The sequence below is a fragment of the Bombina bombina genome, chromosome 1 (genome assembly GCF_027579735.1).
Source record: "Bombina bombina isolate aBomBom1 chromosome 1, aBomBom1.pri, whole genome shotgun sequence".
NCBI classification, from domain to species: Eukaryota; Metazoa; Chordata; class Amphibia; order Anura; family Bombinatoridae; genus Bombina; species Bombina bombina.
The window spans coordinates 432789673-432808460 of NC_069499.1; the positions used below are offsets into that span (position 1 = coordinate 432789673).

General features: G+C 34.3%; 1 protein-coding gene across 1 annotated transcript in view; it reads right to left on the minus strand.

The window, feature by feature from the left end:
• Positions 1-18788, minus strand: part of LOC128645401 (sodium channel protein type 2 subunit alpha-like) — a 584077-nt gene that overhangs the window by 14821 nt on the left and 550468 nt on the right. The window contains exons 22-25 of the mRNA XM_053698390.1: positions 12880-13161; positions 12364-12417; positions 10898-11033; positions 187-293 (exon numbers count right to left, since the gene is read on the minus strand). Coding sequence (XP_053554365.1) covers positions 187-293; positions 10898-11033; positions 12364-12417; positions 12880-13161 — 579 coding nt within the window. The remainder of the gene's footprint in view (positions 1-186; positions 294-10897; positions 11034-12363; positions 12418-12879; positions 13162-18788) is intronic.

The window sequence follows — 18788 nt, forward strand, 5'->3', positions numbered from 1 at the left end:
GTTTATTTTGGCCTAGACTGTCCCTTTAATGTTAGCTGGCTTTACATGGCCAAGTTTAACTGACCTTACCCAACTATTTCCTACATGGATTCGACTGGTAAGCTGCAAATTTGTGCATATATATATTATTAAATGTAATATATTTAAGTAAGATCTCTATTTGTATTTTTTGAGACAAAAACTTACCGGTGGCCTTGGAACTGGTTTTTGTGGTTTCTTTGATCCTAGCTTCTTCATTGCATTATAATATTTTTTTTGTTCTTCTGTCATAAAGATATCTTGACCTCCGAATTATAGAAAATAAAATCAAAACTGGTTATAATGATGAAAAAGATACTTCACCATTATCTATACTATTAACATTGGTACAATTAACAAATGTCTCATTTAATAAAAACATAACAATACACAATAGTAGAAAAGTTCAGGATTCTACTCCTGAGAGAGAACCTGTCAGAACCTAAAGATACAAATCAGGATATTTTGGTGGCAAGAATAAATTAGAAGCAAATAAGCCTTAATAGAAAGTTGCATAAAGGCTAAATACAAAATGAGTGGTTTCCAACATATAATTTGAACTGAGAGTATTTGGAAGAAAAAATATAGAAAGTCAAATAAACTAAGTAGATAGATATGATACTGTCAGTGAGCAAAGCTGAATTAAGAAAGGTAATGTCCTACAGACATATTTAATCTAGTGGTACGGAATTTAACCTTTTTTAACCATGGTTAGTGGAACAGAGGAGGGAAGAAATGGAGGAAATAGGCAAAAAAATAAATAAATAAAAAATAAATAAAGATGTATTAGAGAATACAGTATTTCTTTCATGTAATTGGCAAGAGTCCATGAGCTAGTGACGTATGGGATATACATTCCTACCAGGAGGGGCAAAGTTTCCCAAACCTTAAAATGCCTATAAATACACCCCTCACCACACCCACAATTAAGTTTTACAAACTTTGCCTCCCGTGGAGGTGGTGAAGTAAGTTTGTGCTAGATTCTACGCTGATATGCGCTTCACAGCAGGCTGGAGCCCGGTTTTCCTCTCAGAGGGCAGTGAATGTCAGAGGGATGTGAAGAGAGTATTGCCTATTTGAATTCAATGGTCTCCTTCTACGGGATCTATTTCATAGGTTCTCTGTTATCGGTCGTAGAGATTCATCTCTTACCTCCCTTTTCAGATCGACGATATACTCTTATATACCATTACCTCTACTGATTCTCGTTTCAGTACTGGTTTGGCTATCTGCTATATGTAGATGAGTGTCCTGGGGTAAGTAAGTCTTATTTTTTGTGACACTCTAAGCTATGGTTGGGCACTTTATACGTAAAGTTCTAAATATATGTCTTTAAACTTATATTTGCCATGATTCAGGATAATCAGTATTCCTTCTTTCAGACTGTCAGTTTCATTATTTGGGAAAATGCATATGAATAAAATATTTTTTCTTACCTTAAAGAAATTTTCTAATTGACTTTTTTCCTTGCGGGCTGTTAGGCTCGCGGGGGCAGAAAATGCTTCAATTTATTGCGTCATTCTTGGTACAAACTTTTTTGGCGCAAAATTTTGTCATTTCCGGCACCATAGTTGACGCCGGAAGTTTACACGTGGTTGCGTCATTTTTGACGCATGTGTGTTACAGACGTTTTTTTGCGCCAAAAAGTGTGGGCGTCATACTTGGCGCCAAAAAATGTGGGCGCCATACTTGGCGCCACTTTTTTTCACATTATTTAAGTCTCACTTTTTTGTTGCTTCTGGTTGCTAGAGGCTTGTTTGTTTTGCATTTTTCCCCATTCCTGAAACTGTCATTTAAGGAATTTGATCATTTTGCTTTATATGTTGTTTTTTTCTATTACATATTGCAAGATTTTCCATAAATTATTCCTGGATCAGAACATACTGAGGGATTCCTGTTGACTAAGAAGTCCTACCAAAGCTAAGTTCATTTATTTTAAATGTTATGAATCGTTATCTTTAGCTATGGTTTGTAATAAGTTATCATGATAAACTTTTACTTGCAGAATCAATTAGTAGTTATGCTTTATGTATTGCTTTTCTTTTTACATCTTATGTACAAGATATACTTAGAAAATTTATAAGAATATTTTTCTGATTCTAGGTTAAGGCTTTGTCTGACTTTGCGCCTTCTATTAAAATTTTTTTAGGTTTTTTTCAAACTTCTTTTTGAGGAAGTTTCAAATGACCAACAACATACTGAATTATCCTTCTCTGATGATGTTTTTTCTCTTTCAGAACTTTTCTTCATCAGATATTGACACTAACAAATCTACTTTTTTATTTTTTATTAGAGTACATTTGTTTTTTGTTGAAAAGGTGTTGATTATTTTGGATATTGAGGTAACTAATTCTTTTTCAAAACTAGCTAACATTTTATTTCTGCTTATTTTATCTTCTGTGTCTTCAGAGGTTTTTTCCATTCCTTCATACTAGGGAATGGAATAGGCTGACAATTTTCTTCAAAGGTTTTATATTATATTCTTTGCCGGCAGTTTAATTCAATTTTGAGGGTTCTCCAATTTAATGGGGCTATCTCTTCTCCTGCTAAATTATGCTATTGTTTCTATAGCAAAATAGTATTTATTTTCTTTTTAAATGGTTGTATCCTATTTAAGGAATTTTTTTTATTTTCAGGTACTTTTCTTGGACCTGTAATTTATTTGATGATGTTGCTCCATTTTTTCTGTTTACTTTAAAGATCAAGTATCAGATTATGTATTATTTAGCATTGTTAAGGGACAAAGTCTACTGCTCATTTGAGGTTCAGACTGGGTGCTGTTGCATTTGTCTTGTTGTCTTGCATTTTTGTTTATGCAAGTCCGGTGTGTTCTGGTCCCTTAACTGGATTAACATGCTAATAATTTTATTTGTTTCTTCATTTTTATTGAATATTTTCACAAATGAGGTTTAATCTATGTCTTTAGCTGTTTTTAGCTAGAAGAAATTTTGTGATTTCTAAAAAATCCTTATTTCTTTTTTTACAAGATAATCAATTATTTGATTCATATTGGATTCAATTCTTAACTGTTACTCCGGGCTTCAAGATTAAGTTCTTAGACTAAAACTTTAAGCTTATTTTAGTTTGGTTGTTCTTACTAAACAAAATTCTAAATTCTTACCCAAGTAACATGTTTTTATTTAGAAGTTTTTTTGGTTCTATTCGGTCCAAAATTCTTAGATTTTGGGTACAAAATAAAATTTGAAGTAAAACCGTCTGTGAGAAGTCTTTTTCTCCCTATTATATTCCAGCTATTCCAGTAAGGCTAACACTTTCCTTAATATGTTTCATTCCCATATATTTTGTGTAATGTTGAAGTGCGGTTGATCACCTGTTGAGGATCAAGCGCTGCTCAGATCTGGAATCTTCTGGGGTATTTATTCCAGTTCCATTTTTAGGATCTGGGTTTTGGGGTTTTATTCAAACTATTCATTATTCCAAAGATAGAAAATCTTTTTATTATATAAATGTACCATCTTTTAGATTGGTATTTATATGGTCTATTCTGACTTATTTTGGTCAGTGAGAGCATTATTTGTTTTCATTAGATACAATAGATGCATATCTTTATTTCTGTTTTCATTCAGATTATTTTTATTTTCTGAGACTACGGAATCTCATATGATTCAATTTTGTTTATTCAAGACATGGTTAGAGGATCTTTTTATCAAAAGCTCTTGATTCCTCACACAAGGGTCACCTTTTTTAGGTTTCCCGATAGATTGTGTCACTGTCTTTGTCTCTAACAGATAAGTGATTTTTTTTCTTATTGGGTTCCGTCTGTCGGTACCTTCAGTCTCTATTATTTCCTTCAGTTGCTATATATGCATGGAAATTTAGGTCTTATGGCTGCAGCATTGGATTCATTTCCCTTTGCTCATTTTCATAGAAAACCTTTCCATTTTTTTATGCTGCATAATGGTGCAGGGATTCTAGGATTTCACTTTTTAAATCTTCGAATTCTATGTTTATCTATCTTTGATTCGGTGGTTAAGATCACAATCATTTAGTTCTACAGGTCTCTTCGATTCTTTCAACCTGGACCATGATCTCTATAGATGCAAGTCTTTTAGGTTGGGAGGCTGTCTGAGGTTCTCTGTCAGCACAAGGGGTTTGGAAATCTCAGGAGGCGAGATTACCATTTGATATTTTGGAACTCCGTGCATTCCCAGAGTTCTTCAGTTGGTTTCTTTTGAACAAGAGACGTTTATTGTTTTTTTCAGACATTATCACATCTGTGGTGTATGTCAATCATCAGGGTGTGACTATCAGTCTTTAGACTGTGACAAAGTATCTCGGATATATGCTTGGGCTAAATCCAGCTCCTATCTAAATTCTGGGGTCCTTTTCCCAGGTATAGACGTTTGGGAAGCGGATTATCTCTGTTAATCAAGCTTTACATCCGGGAGAATGGTCTTTACCCAGATATGTATTTCAGATGTGAGGGCTTCCAGAAATAGATCTGTTGGCCTCTCGTCTTAACAAGGAATTTCCCAGGGGCCTATTTCAGGTCCGGGGATCCTCAGGTGGAAGTAGCGTATGCATTGACACTTCCTTGGAATTATCATTCTGTCTATATCTTCCGCCTCTAGTTCTTCAAAAATTCTAATGGAGCGTTCGTTTGTACTGCTGGTGGTTCCAGCATGGCCTCACAGGTTTTGGTATGCAGATCTCATTCGGATGGCCAGTTGCCAACCTTGGATATTTCCGTTAAGACCAGACCTTTTATCTCAAGGCCCATTTTTCCATCAGGATCTCAAATCATTTAATTTGAAGATATGGAGATTGAACGTTTGATTCTTAGTCATAGAGGTTTCTCTGACTCAGTGATTAATACTATGTTACAGGTTTGTAAATCTGTCTATAGAAAGATTTATTATCGAGTTTGGAAGACTTTCATTTCTTGGTGTTCTTCTCATAAATTATTTTGGCATTCTTTTAGAATTCCTAGAATTTTAAAATTTTTCAGGTTGGTTTTGTCTGCAAGTTATTTGAAAGGACAAATCTCTACTCTTTCTGTTCTTTTTCACAGACAGATTGCTACTCATTCGGATATTCATTGTTTTGTACAGGTTTTGGTTTGTATCAAGCCTGTCATTAAATCAATATCTCCTCCTTGGAGTCTCAATTTGGTACTGAGGGCTTTACAGGCTCCTCCGTTTGAACCTTTGCGTTCTCTGGACATTAAAATTACCTTCTTGGAAAGTATTGTTCCTTTTGGTTATCTCTTCTGCTAGAAGAGTTTCTGAGTTTTCTGCTCTTTCTTGTGGATCTCCTTTTCTGATTTTTCATCAGGGTAAGGCAGTGTTCCTTCCTGTTATTCATTATTTTGTTCAGGCTTTGGTTCTTATCAAACCTGTCATTAAGCCAATTCCTCCTCCTTGGAGTTTTAATTTGGTTCTAAAGGCTTTACAGGATCTTCTATTTGAGCATATGTTTTCTCTAGACATTATTTACTTTCATGGAAAGTATTGTTCTTTTTAGACATCTCTTCAGCTAGAACAATTTTTAATTATCTGTTCTTTCTTGTGAGTCTCCTTTTTCTGATTTTTTCATCAGGATAAGGTGGTTTTTGCTATCCTCATTTCAATTTTTACCTAAAGTTGTGATTTCTATCAACATTAGGGAGGAATTATTGTCTTTTACTAAGACTTCTTTGGTAAGATTCTTACGGCTAGATTTAGAGTTTTGTTGGTAAGGACCCGCGTAGCTAACGCTGGCTTTATTCTGGCCGCACCATAAAAATAACTCTGGTATTGAGAGTCCACAGAAAGGCTGCGTTAGGCTCCAAAAAAGGAGCGCAGAGCATATTTAACGCAACTGCAACTCTCGATACCAGAGTTGCTTACGGACGCGGCCAGCCTCAAAAACGTGCTCGTGCACGATTCCCCCATAGGAAACAATGGGGCTGTTTGAGCTGAAAAAAACGCGTTCAGCTCCTAACGCAGCACCATTGTTTCCTATGGGGAAACACTTCCTACGTCTGCACCTAACACTCTAACATGTACCCCGAGTCTAAACACCCCTAACCTTACACTTATTAACCCCTTTACTGCCGCCCCCGCTATTGCTGACCCCTGCATATTATTATTAACCCCTAATCTGCCGCTCCGTAAACCGCCGCTACTTACATTATCCCTATTTACCCCTAATCTGCTGCCCCTAACACCGCCGACCCCTATATTATATTTATTAACCCCTAATCTGCCCCCCCCAACGTCGCCTCCACCTGCCTACACTTATTAACCCCTAATCTGCCGACCGGACCGCACCGCTATTATAATAAAGTTATTAACCCCTAATCCGCCTCACTAACCCTATAATAAATAGTATTAACCCCTAATCTGCCCTCCCTAACATCGCCGACACCTAACTTCAATTATTAACCCCTAATCTGCCGACTGGAGCTCACCGCTATTCTAATAAATGTATTAACCCCTAAAGCTAAGTCTAACCCTAACACTAACACCCCCCTAAATTAAATATAATTTTAATCTAACAAAATAAATTAACTCTTATTAAATAAATTATTCCTATTTAAAGCTATATACTTACCTGTAAAATAAATCCTTATATAGCTACAATATAAATTATAATTATATTATAGCTATTTTAGGATAAATATTTATTTTACAGGTAACTTTGTATTTATTTTAACCAGGTACAATAGCTATTAAATAGTTAAGAACTATTTAATAGCTAAAATAGTTAAAATAATTACAAATTTACCTGTGAAATAAATCCTAACCTAAGTTACAATTAAACCTAACACTTCACTATCAATAAATTAATTAAATAAAATACCTATAATTATCTACAATTAAACCTAACACTACACTATCAATAAATAAATTAAATACAATTCCTACAAATAAATACAATGAAATAAACTAACTAAAGTACAAAAAATAAAAAAGAACTAAGTTACAAAAAATAAAAAAATATTTACAAACATTAGAAATATATTACAACAATTTTAAACTAATTACACCTACTCTAAGCCCCCTAATAAAATAACAAAGCCCCCCAAAATAAAAAAATGCCCTACCCTATTCTAAATTACTAAAGTTCAAAGCTCTTTTACCTTACCAGCCCTGAACAGGGCCCTTTGCGGGGCATGCCCCAAGAAGTTCAGCTCTTTTGCCTGTAAAAAAAAGCATACAATACCCCCCCCCAACATTACAACCCACCACCCACATACCCCTAATCTAACCCAAACCCCCCTTAAATAAACCTAACACTAAGCCCCTGAAGATCTCCCTACCTTGAGTCGTCTTCACCCAGCCGAGCCAAATTCTTCATCCAAGCGGAGCAAGAAGAGGTCCTCCATCCGGTAGAAGTCTTCATCCAAGCAGGGCAGAAGAGGTCTTCCATCCGATTGAAGTCTTCATCCAAGAGGCATCTTCTATCGTCATCCATCCGGAGTGGAGCGGCAGCATCCTGAAGACCTCCGACGCGGAACATCCATCCTGGCCGACGACTGAACGACGAATGACGGTTCCTTTAAATGACGTCATCCAAGATGGCGTCCCTCGAATTCCGATTGGCTGATAGGATTCTATCAGCCAATCGGAATTAAGGTAGGAAAAATCTGATTGGCTGATTGAATCAGCCAATCAGATTGAGCTTGCATTCTATTGGCTGATCGGAACAGCCAATAGAATGCGAGCTCAATCTGATTGGCTGATTGGATCAGCCAATCGGATTGAACTTGATTCTGATTGGCTGATTCCATCAGCCAATCAGAATATTCCTACCTTAATTCCGATTGGCTGATAGAATCCTATCAGCCAATCGGAATTCGAGGGACGCCATCTTGGATGACGTCATTTAAAGGAACTGTCATTCGTCGTTCAGTCGTCGGCCAGGATGGATGTTCCGCGTCGGAGGTCTTCAGGAGGCTGCCGCTCCACTCCGGATGGATGACGATAGAAGATGCCTCTTGAATGAAGACTTCAATCGGATGGAAGACCTCTTCTGCCCCGCTTGGATGAAGACTTCTACAGGATGGAGGACCTCTTCTTGCTCCGCTTGGATGAAGAATTTGGCTCGGTTGGGTGAAGATGACTCAAGGTAGGGAGATCTTCAGGGGCTTAGTGTTAGGTTTATTTAAGGGGGGTTTGGGTTAGATTAGGGGTATGTGGGTGGTGGGTTGTAATGTTGGGGGGGGGGGGGTATTGTATGTTTTTTTTACAGGCAAAAAAGCTGAACTTCTTGGGGCATGCCCCGCAAAGGGCCCTGTTCAGGGCTGGTACGGTAAAAGAGCTTTGAACTTTAGTAATTTAGAATAGGGTAGGGCATTTTTTTATTTTGGGGGGCTTTGTTATTTTATTAGGGGGCTTAGAGTAGGTGTAATTAGTTTAAAATTGTTGGAATATATTTCTAATGTTTGTAAATATTTTTTTATTTTTTGTAACTTAGTTCTTTTTTATTTTTTGTACTTTAGTTAGTTTATTTCATTGTATTTATTTGTAGGAATTGTATTTAATTTATTTATTGATAGTGTAGTGTTAGGTTTAATTGTAGATAATTATAGGTATTTTGTTTAATTAATTTATTGATAGTGTAGTGTTAGGTTTAATTGTAACTTAGGTTAGGATTTATTTCACAGGTAAATTTGTAATTATTTTATCTATTTTAGCTATTAAATAGTTCTTAACTATTTAATAGCTATTGTACCTGGTTAAAATAAATACAAAGTTACCTGTAAAATAAATATTAATCCTAAAATAGCTATAATATAATTATAATTTATATTGTAGCTATATTAGGGTTTATTTTACAGGTAAGTATTTATCTTTAAATAGGAATAATTTATTTAATAAGAGTTAATAAATTTTGTTAGATTAAAATTATATTTAATTTAGGGGGGTGTTAGTGTTAGGGTTAGACTTAGCTTTTTTTCATTATAAAAATTGAAACTTTTTGGATTTGGGTAGTGGATTAATTTTTCAGCGGAATTGGCTGTCTTTATTTTATCCCTCCCTCTCTAGTGACTCTTGCGTGGAAGTTCCACATCTTGGGTATTTATTATCCCATACGTCACTAGCTCATGGACTCTTGCTAATTACATGAAAGAAAACATAATTTATGTAAGAACTTACCTGATAAATTCATTTCTTTCATATTAGCAAGAGTCCATGAGGCCCACCCTTTTTTGTGGTGGTTATGATTTTTTGTATAAAGCACAATTATTCCAATTCCTTATTTTTTTGATGCTTTCGCTCCTTTTTTATCACCCCACTTCTTAGCTATTCGTTAAACTGAATTGTGGGTGTGGTGAGGGGTGTATTTATAGGCATTTTAAGGTTTGGGAAACTTTGCCCCTCCTGGTAGGAATGTATATCCCATACGTCACTAGCTCATGGACTCTTGCTAATATGAAAGAAATGAATTTATCAGGTAAGTTCTAACATAAATTATGTTATTCTGCTGCAGAAGTAAATCATCTGACATTCTCAGTGTTTATCATGTTGTTAGGATATGTTGTGTTTACTTATTTTTGTAAAAATGTTTTATTAGATTTCAGTCATTTAAGGAAGTGGAGAAGAAGAGAGATTTTGGAACACTTATTAGAATACATTATAATTTATATTTTCTTAAGTAGAATAAATCAGTGGAAAAGAACTTTGGAAGTATCTTGCTTTTTTTAAATATTGAGACTGACTAAAAAGGAAACCATATAAATAGCAGTTACTGTACATTTGAACTGTGTGGTAGCAGGAGAGTGTGAAAATGTTGGAAAGAAGAGGCATTTGAGGGATTTCACAGTGTTGTAAACCACATTACATATAAGAGATTAAAGCTGAAAGCATGGTAGTTTCAGTGTTTTGGAGATAGATATCACTTTGTAAGCCCAAATGAGAGCATCAAAGGGAGATATGTGAAAGGTGACTAGACAGAAGTTTTATAACCTCCCACACTGAATCTGAGAATTTTGGAAAAGATAAACCGAGACAACCATGGAACAAAGTGATTAGGAAACTACAAGACTGGCCTACGTGACGATAAGTGACCTTAACAAAGAAGTAGTGTATTAAAAGTACATTCTAAATAGACATCAAATAAAAAAAAATGATATATATATATATTTAAAAAAAAAAAAAGGAAAATAGGATATATATGAAAGTACATGCCTCTTTCATGTCTATCCCAAGCCTTAGGGGTATGGTTCCAATGTAATACACTCTATGATACAACAAAAGTTTACCATTCAGTCCAAGTATAAGCCCTTTTCAAAGATTGCTTTCTAAAATTGGGCTTGTGCTCCTTCTCTAAAGAAATTAAGAATCTGACACAAAATTATATTTCTTACTTTCTATCACATATTTAGAAGGCCAAATTTTAAAAATTATGAGTTGAACAATACTGTTTGCGAGCAGCACATTACTTCTTACCAGGCCTTACGCACAGTGTATAAAAATAGTATATTTAAACTGTATCTTCCTTGCATACTATTCACTTGTTAAGATATACACAAATATATATAGAAAGCTCACAGAATTATAGATTACAGGGAATTAATGACCCATTTTTTAAATACAGAGTGCCTAGTTACTGATTAGCAATTACTCCGGACATCAAGCTAAACATTTGTAAGATATCATAATATTTAGCATGGGTACTGTCAAAAGCTGGCAGACAAATGAACAGTTCAGCTATGTCCTGGACTACATAAAAAAATAAGCGGTTAAATGCAGATATAACATTTTTCGTTTTTTTTTTAATTAAACCTTTGAGTATTATTTACAGTACCTATTGATAAATATTGTTTTCTGTGAGACCCATTAAACAAAAATAATAAACGTTAACTATTGAAATAAAACATATGATCCATTGTTGTTTTCTGTAATTATTCTTCAATTTTTAATACTTATCTTTTTCTTTTGCTGATTAAAGTTATCAATGATGACACCAATAAAGAGGTTGAGGGTAAAAAATGATCCAAATATGATAAAGATAACAAAGTAAAGATACATATATAGATTGTCTTCATATTTAGGTTGTTCTTCAACCTGCAAAATATTAAATTATTATTTATTGTTAAAAACAATCAATTCAAAATAAATATATCTGTAAATCTACTTTACAAAATTGATGGGTGTACTATGCAAAAACAATTGTGTTTGTTATGAATTAATTTAGGGGACATTACTTTGGGGGTATTTGTGTGAAATATTTTACATTTAGAAACTAAATAATTTACTCTGCCTTTAAACTTAAAAACTTAAAGCTAAACATAACTGAAGCAGCTACATTTAAAATTCCAGTTCATTCAAAGTATTACAATTTACATTTAAGTTCTCCCTTTTTTAAATAATTAGCTAATTGGTAAGTTAAAAACAATGTAGAAAAGATATGCGCTACAGAATTTGGCAACGCTATACAAATAAATGATAATAATGATAATAATATGATCCATAAAATCTGAAAGTTGTTCTGTACCTAGCACCCATCTTCCTAAATTGAAATAACACTTTATTTATTTTAAATAATCTACGTTAACTTGATGATTCTATTTATTTGACAACACTCTTTATATTTAACATGTTTTACTGCAAGTCGAACCAAGCAAGATTAACATTCAAATTATTTTTCCTTTTGGTTTTATATACTTTAAGACTTGTTTTAGCTTGTTATGTGTTGTATCTATAATAGATCTAGTGAAGCTGTTGACATATTCTTTTTTCATTGGTTCATTTTTAAAACATATTTTTGCTGAAGATTAGTTATAGTTTACATGTTGGTATGCTCGAACTACAGGCAAATAATGATTACACCAATAGTGTTCAATTTAAATTTTCATTTGGTAAATGGACGCTAATACAATGCCTGGCCCCAAGCATTTTCTTTTCCAGATCAATACATTTAATGGAAATTAATAGAAGACATTAAAGGGGCAGTATACACCAATTTTTATATAACTGCACAAAATAGACACTACTATAAAGAAACATATGCACAGATACTGATCTAAAAATCCAGTATAAAACATTTTAGAACTGTTAATGAGGTTAGGCTGGGACACCCATTGAAAAGGGCTGAGGAAGCAGGAAGAGCAGGTTAGGAGTCTGAAAATCAGCACAATGTTATTAAAAAATAAACAAAACTATACATTGTTAAAAAACATTCCTAGATGGGCTATATACTGTAAATGGCTTACCTACAAAGCATTCATGCAATGAAAAATCTAGTGTGCAAGTTCCCTTTAATTTAAGGTCATAGAAACACTTCTAACTGCAGGTGAACATACACAGCCCTGTGATAGTCTGTAGTCTGCTAGCAGATCTATATGTTTTGACCAATGTAGAATCTGGGCACAGTTATCAAAAACATTGTACTAACCTTTCTTGAGTCAACTGCAGCATACATGATGTCCATCCATCCTTTAAATGTCGCCTGTGGAATATTTTGCTTAATTATTAATTGAACACTTTCAGCAATGGACCTACATTACTAAATATTTCAGCAATGTGTTTAAGCATCAAGTTTTATGTGCAGTCAAATGGAAATGTATTTCTAAATATGTTTAACATTGTAATTATATTAAGCAAAATCTAACATATACTACATACCGTATGTTAATAACTAAATAAAACAGTAATATACCAATAGGTACATTTATTATTTTAAAACATCAATGGATAAATAATGCAATATTTCCTTTGCTAAATTATTCTTTGACTGGATTAGTTGACTATGTTTAAAAATTAAATGGAAATAACTAATAATGTCGGTGTTTGCTTTTTATTGCTTGGGCTTTCAATTCACTGTAAAACTGCAGAATGTAAGTCACTCGCAATATTATTTAAAAGATTCATATAATGTTATAGAATAGTACTATATATTTGTATATCTTACCACTTGAAGCAAAGAAAGATAGCCGAAACCCACATTATCAAAGTTGACTTTGACAGTTTTCCATCTGACAGTTTCATTATTTGCTAGTTTTATAAGACATTCTGTCATGTTGTTAACTTCATATGGGTCATATCTGTATTCATCTGTGGTATTGACACAGTATCCATATTTTCCAGAAAACATGTTAACTCCCATTATGCTAAAAATTAGCCAGAATATTAGACAAACCAGAAGCACATTCATGATGGATGGAATAGCTCCAATTAGGGCATTCACAACCACCTAGTACAAAAGAATGAGAGAGAGAGAATCAGTCAGAACCCATGTAATATAACATAAGAAAGAAAGTGATTATTGCTGAAACACACACATAAACACATTTGTTTCACAAAATGGAGTGATTTAAAAAAAAAAAAAAAAATGTCACCCTATTTTCTACTAATGGAGCAAAGCATGAAAGGAGCAATAACAAAAAATATATTAAAATGGATAAATTTAACAAAAAAAAAAACATAGAAAAAAAACCTGCTAGTGGCATGGCGAAACCTGAGAAAGGTGGGCATGCTAAAGAGAAGAAAAAAAATGAATATTATATAGAATTATAATAAAAAATAGACAGACCCATATTTACTAGAAAGGTTAAGCCACAACACATCTTTGTTGTCAACACTCACTGGCAGGTAACATCATTTAGTAAATGGGTCATAATCTTTCAACACACATTAACATACATACATACAATACTAATGATAAAACGTGAATGAGTGTTAATGAACAATTTTATCTAAAGACTAACATGCGGATGATTAAAATGTAAACACCAAATTACAGGCACCAGACAATGCAGGCAATTCAATAAGATGACTCATTCACAATTTCTTTATATTAATATTATCCAGTGTTATTTTGTTCAAAGCCAGGCAGACAATAATGATATATTCGCTAACGATAGCATTCCATTTTCTAATTGGTAGCACTCTTAGCGAATATGACTCATTAGGTTTTACCAGGGATTTATTGCATTAGATTTCAAACTTCAGTCTTTGCACATCTTTAAACGTAGGTTCAGTAATCATTATGACTTTTTTCATTTTTAAATGATGTTTTGTCAGTTAAATTGATTGTACCTATATAAAAAAGGTCAATTGCTATCATTTGTGATGTGGAGTTGCAGAGTTTTTTTTTTTGTTTTATTTCAATTTTATGTCTGTAGAAATAAGTACAAATATTAAATGTGATAGTTATATGATGAAGTGAGACAGCATAAATACATTAGGACTGTCTCTAGAGAATATATTTACAATTGATAAATAAAATATAGAAGGATGAGTACATGGATATAGTACATCAATATTTTAAATGGAACTGAAAATGAAACATGTCTACCTTTTATGGAATGTTAATATGTTGGCGTAATAAAACAAAATATATTACGCTCATTACATTAACAATTTCAGTGTCTGATGTAAAAAAATAAATATGCATGATGATGTTACATACTTACTGCGACAATGAAAGTTCTTGCGAAAAGTATATATAGAGAATAAAGCACAGATATCCTTGCTGTTATCCTGCTTATAAGATCATAAGTCTCAAAGGGACATTCAACTTGATATAAAATATCCCATAAATGATTTAATTAAGCAAAGCTAAAAAATATGCAATGTACATTGATCATTTATTTTGCCTATTTTCTCTGTAATTACCTCAGAAAAATTTAGTTTTTTTCCACTGCTCAAGCCAGAGTGCATTTAACATATTTTACAGATGGCTTGAAACAGCTAAGCAGTGATCGCAGACCAGATAAACATAATCAAGAGGATTTGCCAGGGGTGTATCACTAGGACTGCTCTTAAACTACCTGCAAGTTTTGCTAACAACATTACAATTTAACATGCCTATAAATATATATTTTCTGCAGATTTTTTGTAATGCTGTGTTTAAGTGTTTATATATAGTATACTTACAAAAATTGTTATAATATAACTTCAAGATATATGCATTACAACAAAGCTGATCATTCTCTTTCTGTAAAACTAACTGATGGAAGTAATTTATGTGTAGAAAGACTGAGTAACTCTTTTCCTCAGTATCTCACACAAGTGAGTACGCCCCTCACATTTTTGTAAATATGTTATTATATATTTTCATGTGACAACACTGAAGAAATGACACTTTGCTACAATGTAAAGTAGTGAGTGTACAGCCTGTATAACAGTGTAATTTTGCTGTCCCCTTAAAATAACTCAACACACAGCCATTAATGTCTAAACCGTTGGCAACAAAAGTGAGTACAGCCCTAAGTGAAAATGTCCAAATTGGGCCCAATTAGCCATTTTCCCTCCCCAGTGTCATGTGACTTGTTAGTGTTAAAAGGTCTCAGGTGTGAATGTGGAGCAGGTGTGTTAAATGTGGGGTTATCGCTCTCACACTCTCGAATACTGGTCACTGAAAGTTTAACATGGCACCTCATGGCAAAGAACTCTCAGAGGATCTGAAAAAAAGAATTGTTGCTAAAGATGGCCTAGGCTATAAGAAGATTGCCAAGACCCTGAAACTGAGCTGCAGCACGGTGGGCAAGACCATACAGAAGTTTCACAGGGCAGGTTCCACTCAGAACAGGCTTCGCCATGGTTGACCAAAGAAGTTGAGGGCATGTGCACATATGAGTGCTGCCAGCATTGCTGCAGAGGTTGAAGGGATTGGGGGTCAGCCTGTCAGTGCTCAAACCATACGCCGCACACTGCATTACATTGGTCTGCATGGCTGTCATCCCAGAAGGAAGCCACTTCTAAAGATGATGCACAAGAAAGTCCGCAAACCGTTTGCTGAAGACAAGCAGACTAAGGGCATGGATTATACTGAAACCATGTCCTGTGGTCTGATGAGACCAATATAAGCTTATTTTGTTCAGATGGTGTCAAGTGTGTGTGGCGGCAACCAGGTGAGGAGTACAAAGACAAGTGTGTCTTGCCTACAGTCAAGCATGGTGGTGGGAGTGTCATAGTCTGGGCCTGTATGAGTGCTGCCAGCACTGGAAAGCTACAGTTCATTGAGGGAACCATGAATGCCAACATGTACTTTGACATACTGAAGCAGAGCATGATCCCCTCCCTTTGGAGACTGCCTTGCTAAAGAAGCTGAGGGTAAAGGTGATGGACTGGCCAAGCATGTCTCCAGACCTAAACCCTTTTTAGCATCTGTGGGGCATCCTCAAATGGAAGGTGGAGGAGCGCAAGGTCTCTAACATCCACCAGTTCCGTGATGTTGTCATCGAGGAGTGGAAGAGGACTCCAGTGGCAACCTGTAAAGCTCTGGTGAACTCCATGCCCAAGAGGGTTACGGCAGTGCTGTAAAAAAAATTGTGGCCACACAAAATATTGACACAATATTGTACTCACTTTTGTTGCCAACAGTTTAGACATTAATGGCTGTGTGTTGAGTTATTTTGAAGGGACAGCAAATGTACACTGTTATACAGTCTGTACACTCACTACTTTACATTGTAGCAAAGTGTAATTTCTTCAGTGTTGTCACATGGAAATATATAATGAAATATTTACAAAAATGTGAGGGGTGTACTTACTTTTGAAAGATACTGTAAGTCTAAAAAAACTAAGCTAAAGTAGTTGGTTACTAAAATAAATCATAATATCCTTTCTTACCAATAAGTTGATTCAACTTTTAGCAAAGAGGGAGGAGTTACAATTTAGTTTTTGGGTACATAATTGTATGCAAGGGATTGTTTTAGACCAATTTATTGTTAATAGCTTTACAAGGTAGTCCAACACTATTTTAACTTAAAAACCCATTAAAGAAACATTAAACACTTTGAGATGGTAATATAAAATTATAAATTGTGTGTGTTCAGGTGCTCTCATTATAGTACATTGGAAGTGTGTATAAAGCCAGAGAGGCTCATTCTTAGATACATAGTTAAAGCAGGAATGTTACAGCCCAGAAAGGCATCACATTGCAGTGTTAGGACCAGTCAACATTAGGACACCTTGTAAGTTGGTGACTGGCTTAAGCAAAATATGGCCATATTGTGTGACTAAGATCCCAATTTTAAAATATGAGCTTAGGTGATTTTTTGCAATATTTAAAATGTTTTGATAATATAGAAGTGGATGTGCGGCAATATTCTATTTTGTATATATATATACCTGTTATCAGTGCCGCGAGTCGATTAAGTTCGAGGTTGTGCGCTTTACAAGTATCCAATTATTATAACAGTCCAGGGAGCTCCGCACGCACTTTACATCTGTAATCCGCCCGGGGTGTATTGAAAGCATCATACAACGAAAGAAGAAAAAGGAAGCACTCGCCGGCACTTAAACAAAGAGTGATTTATTCAACCAGTACGGTAAGGTTTCGGAGATTCTCCGAAACGTTACCATACTGGGTGAATAAATCACTCTTTGTTTAAGTCCCGGCGAGTGCTTCCTTTTTCTTGTTTCGTTATATATATATATATAACTCTACAATATACTTATATTATTTATGTTCCCCTTTTTCCTATAATTTCATTCTGAAATTGTGAGTTTTTCAGTTCCGGTTGGAAATGGAAGTGCAGAACACTGTTACATTCCACACAGCAATTGGCTGCACACTCTAGTGACCTATTTATAACTGTCCCTAATTGGCCACAGCAGAGAAAGAAACCAAAGTTACAAAATGTCAGCTCCCATTGTTTTATAGGCATTAAAACTTTACACTTATTTTGTCACTATTTAAACAACTAATGTAACTTTATAAAACACATCAACATGTTATTTTTAGACTACTCTTTTCTTTGAATGCTTCTTTCTATTTAGCATTAATTTAGTGTTTAATGTCCCTTTAAAGTAAGGTTTAACCAAAAAGTAAACTACTTAATGGCAAAAAGTTTTTTTTTAATTTTTTTATTAGGAAGAGCATACTACAACATAGGTCTAAAGATTTTTTTTTAAATAAATTAACTTTACTTTCCAGCAGAAGTGAAGACTATATTCCATTGTAATAGTAAATGTACTGCCAGTAGTAACAACAACATGCCTGTTAATACTACTAGACAGTAAAGTATAACACTTTACAATAACTAAGGCTCTTATTACTTTTAAAATTATGATGAGCTACTGCTTCTGGTAAGAAATTACAATTTGTTTTTAATTTATTTGCTTTACTTTCATTGTAATAATATGTAAATGCTATGGCCCACATGTACTTAATGGCGAGCGTACATGCTTCATGGCATACGGGCAGCGGATTCTATTTGTCCGCTGCCCGTATGTATCATTACACGCTCAAGTGAGTGTGTAAAATCGGCCCCTTCTCTCACGTGACCAATTGCGTTAGAGAAGGGCTTGCCAATCACCCAGAACAAACGAGCTTGGGTGATTTTTCTCCACCACCTTAGAGGTGGTAAAGAGTTTAAGAAGCAGAAGTCGGATGACTATTTTAAAATGACAAAATATAAGTTACCACAGCCCATTTTCGCAAAAAAACTATTTATGAACATTTTTCACTAAATTTGCTAAAAGTAGTAGGTAACTTTTTAATAACACATTGCTGAAATAACTTCTGCTTCACTTTTGGACAATAGTATTTAAGAAACATAAGCTGTTTCTGTGTACAAATATACATATGAAAAGTACATTGATGTTGTGAGCAATACAAGGTGTGGCATATATTGCGCTGATAGTGCTGATAAAATGGGAACATGTAAAGAATTGGAAGAAAAAAAAATTGGGAACAGAAAGAGAACAAGAGGGAGGAAGGTTGCAGTGACAAATGTTTATGCCAAGATAATCTGTTTTAAAAATTTGACCCTTAGGATCAAAACATTAAAGGGATAGAAAGGTCAAAATTGAAATGTGCATAGGGGCATTTAAATTTGAAATATACATTTTTTTGTAATATACTTCCAT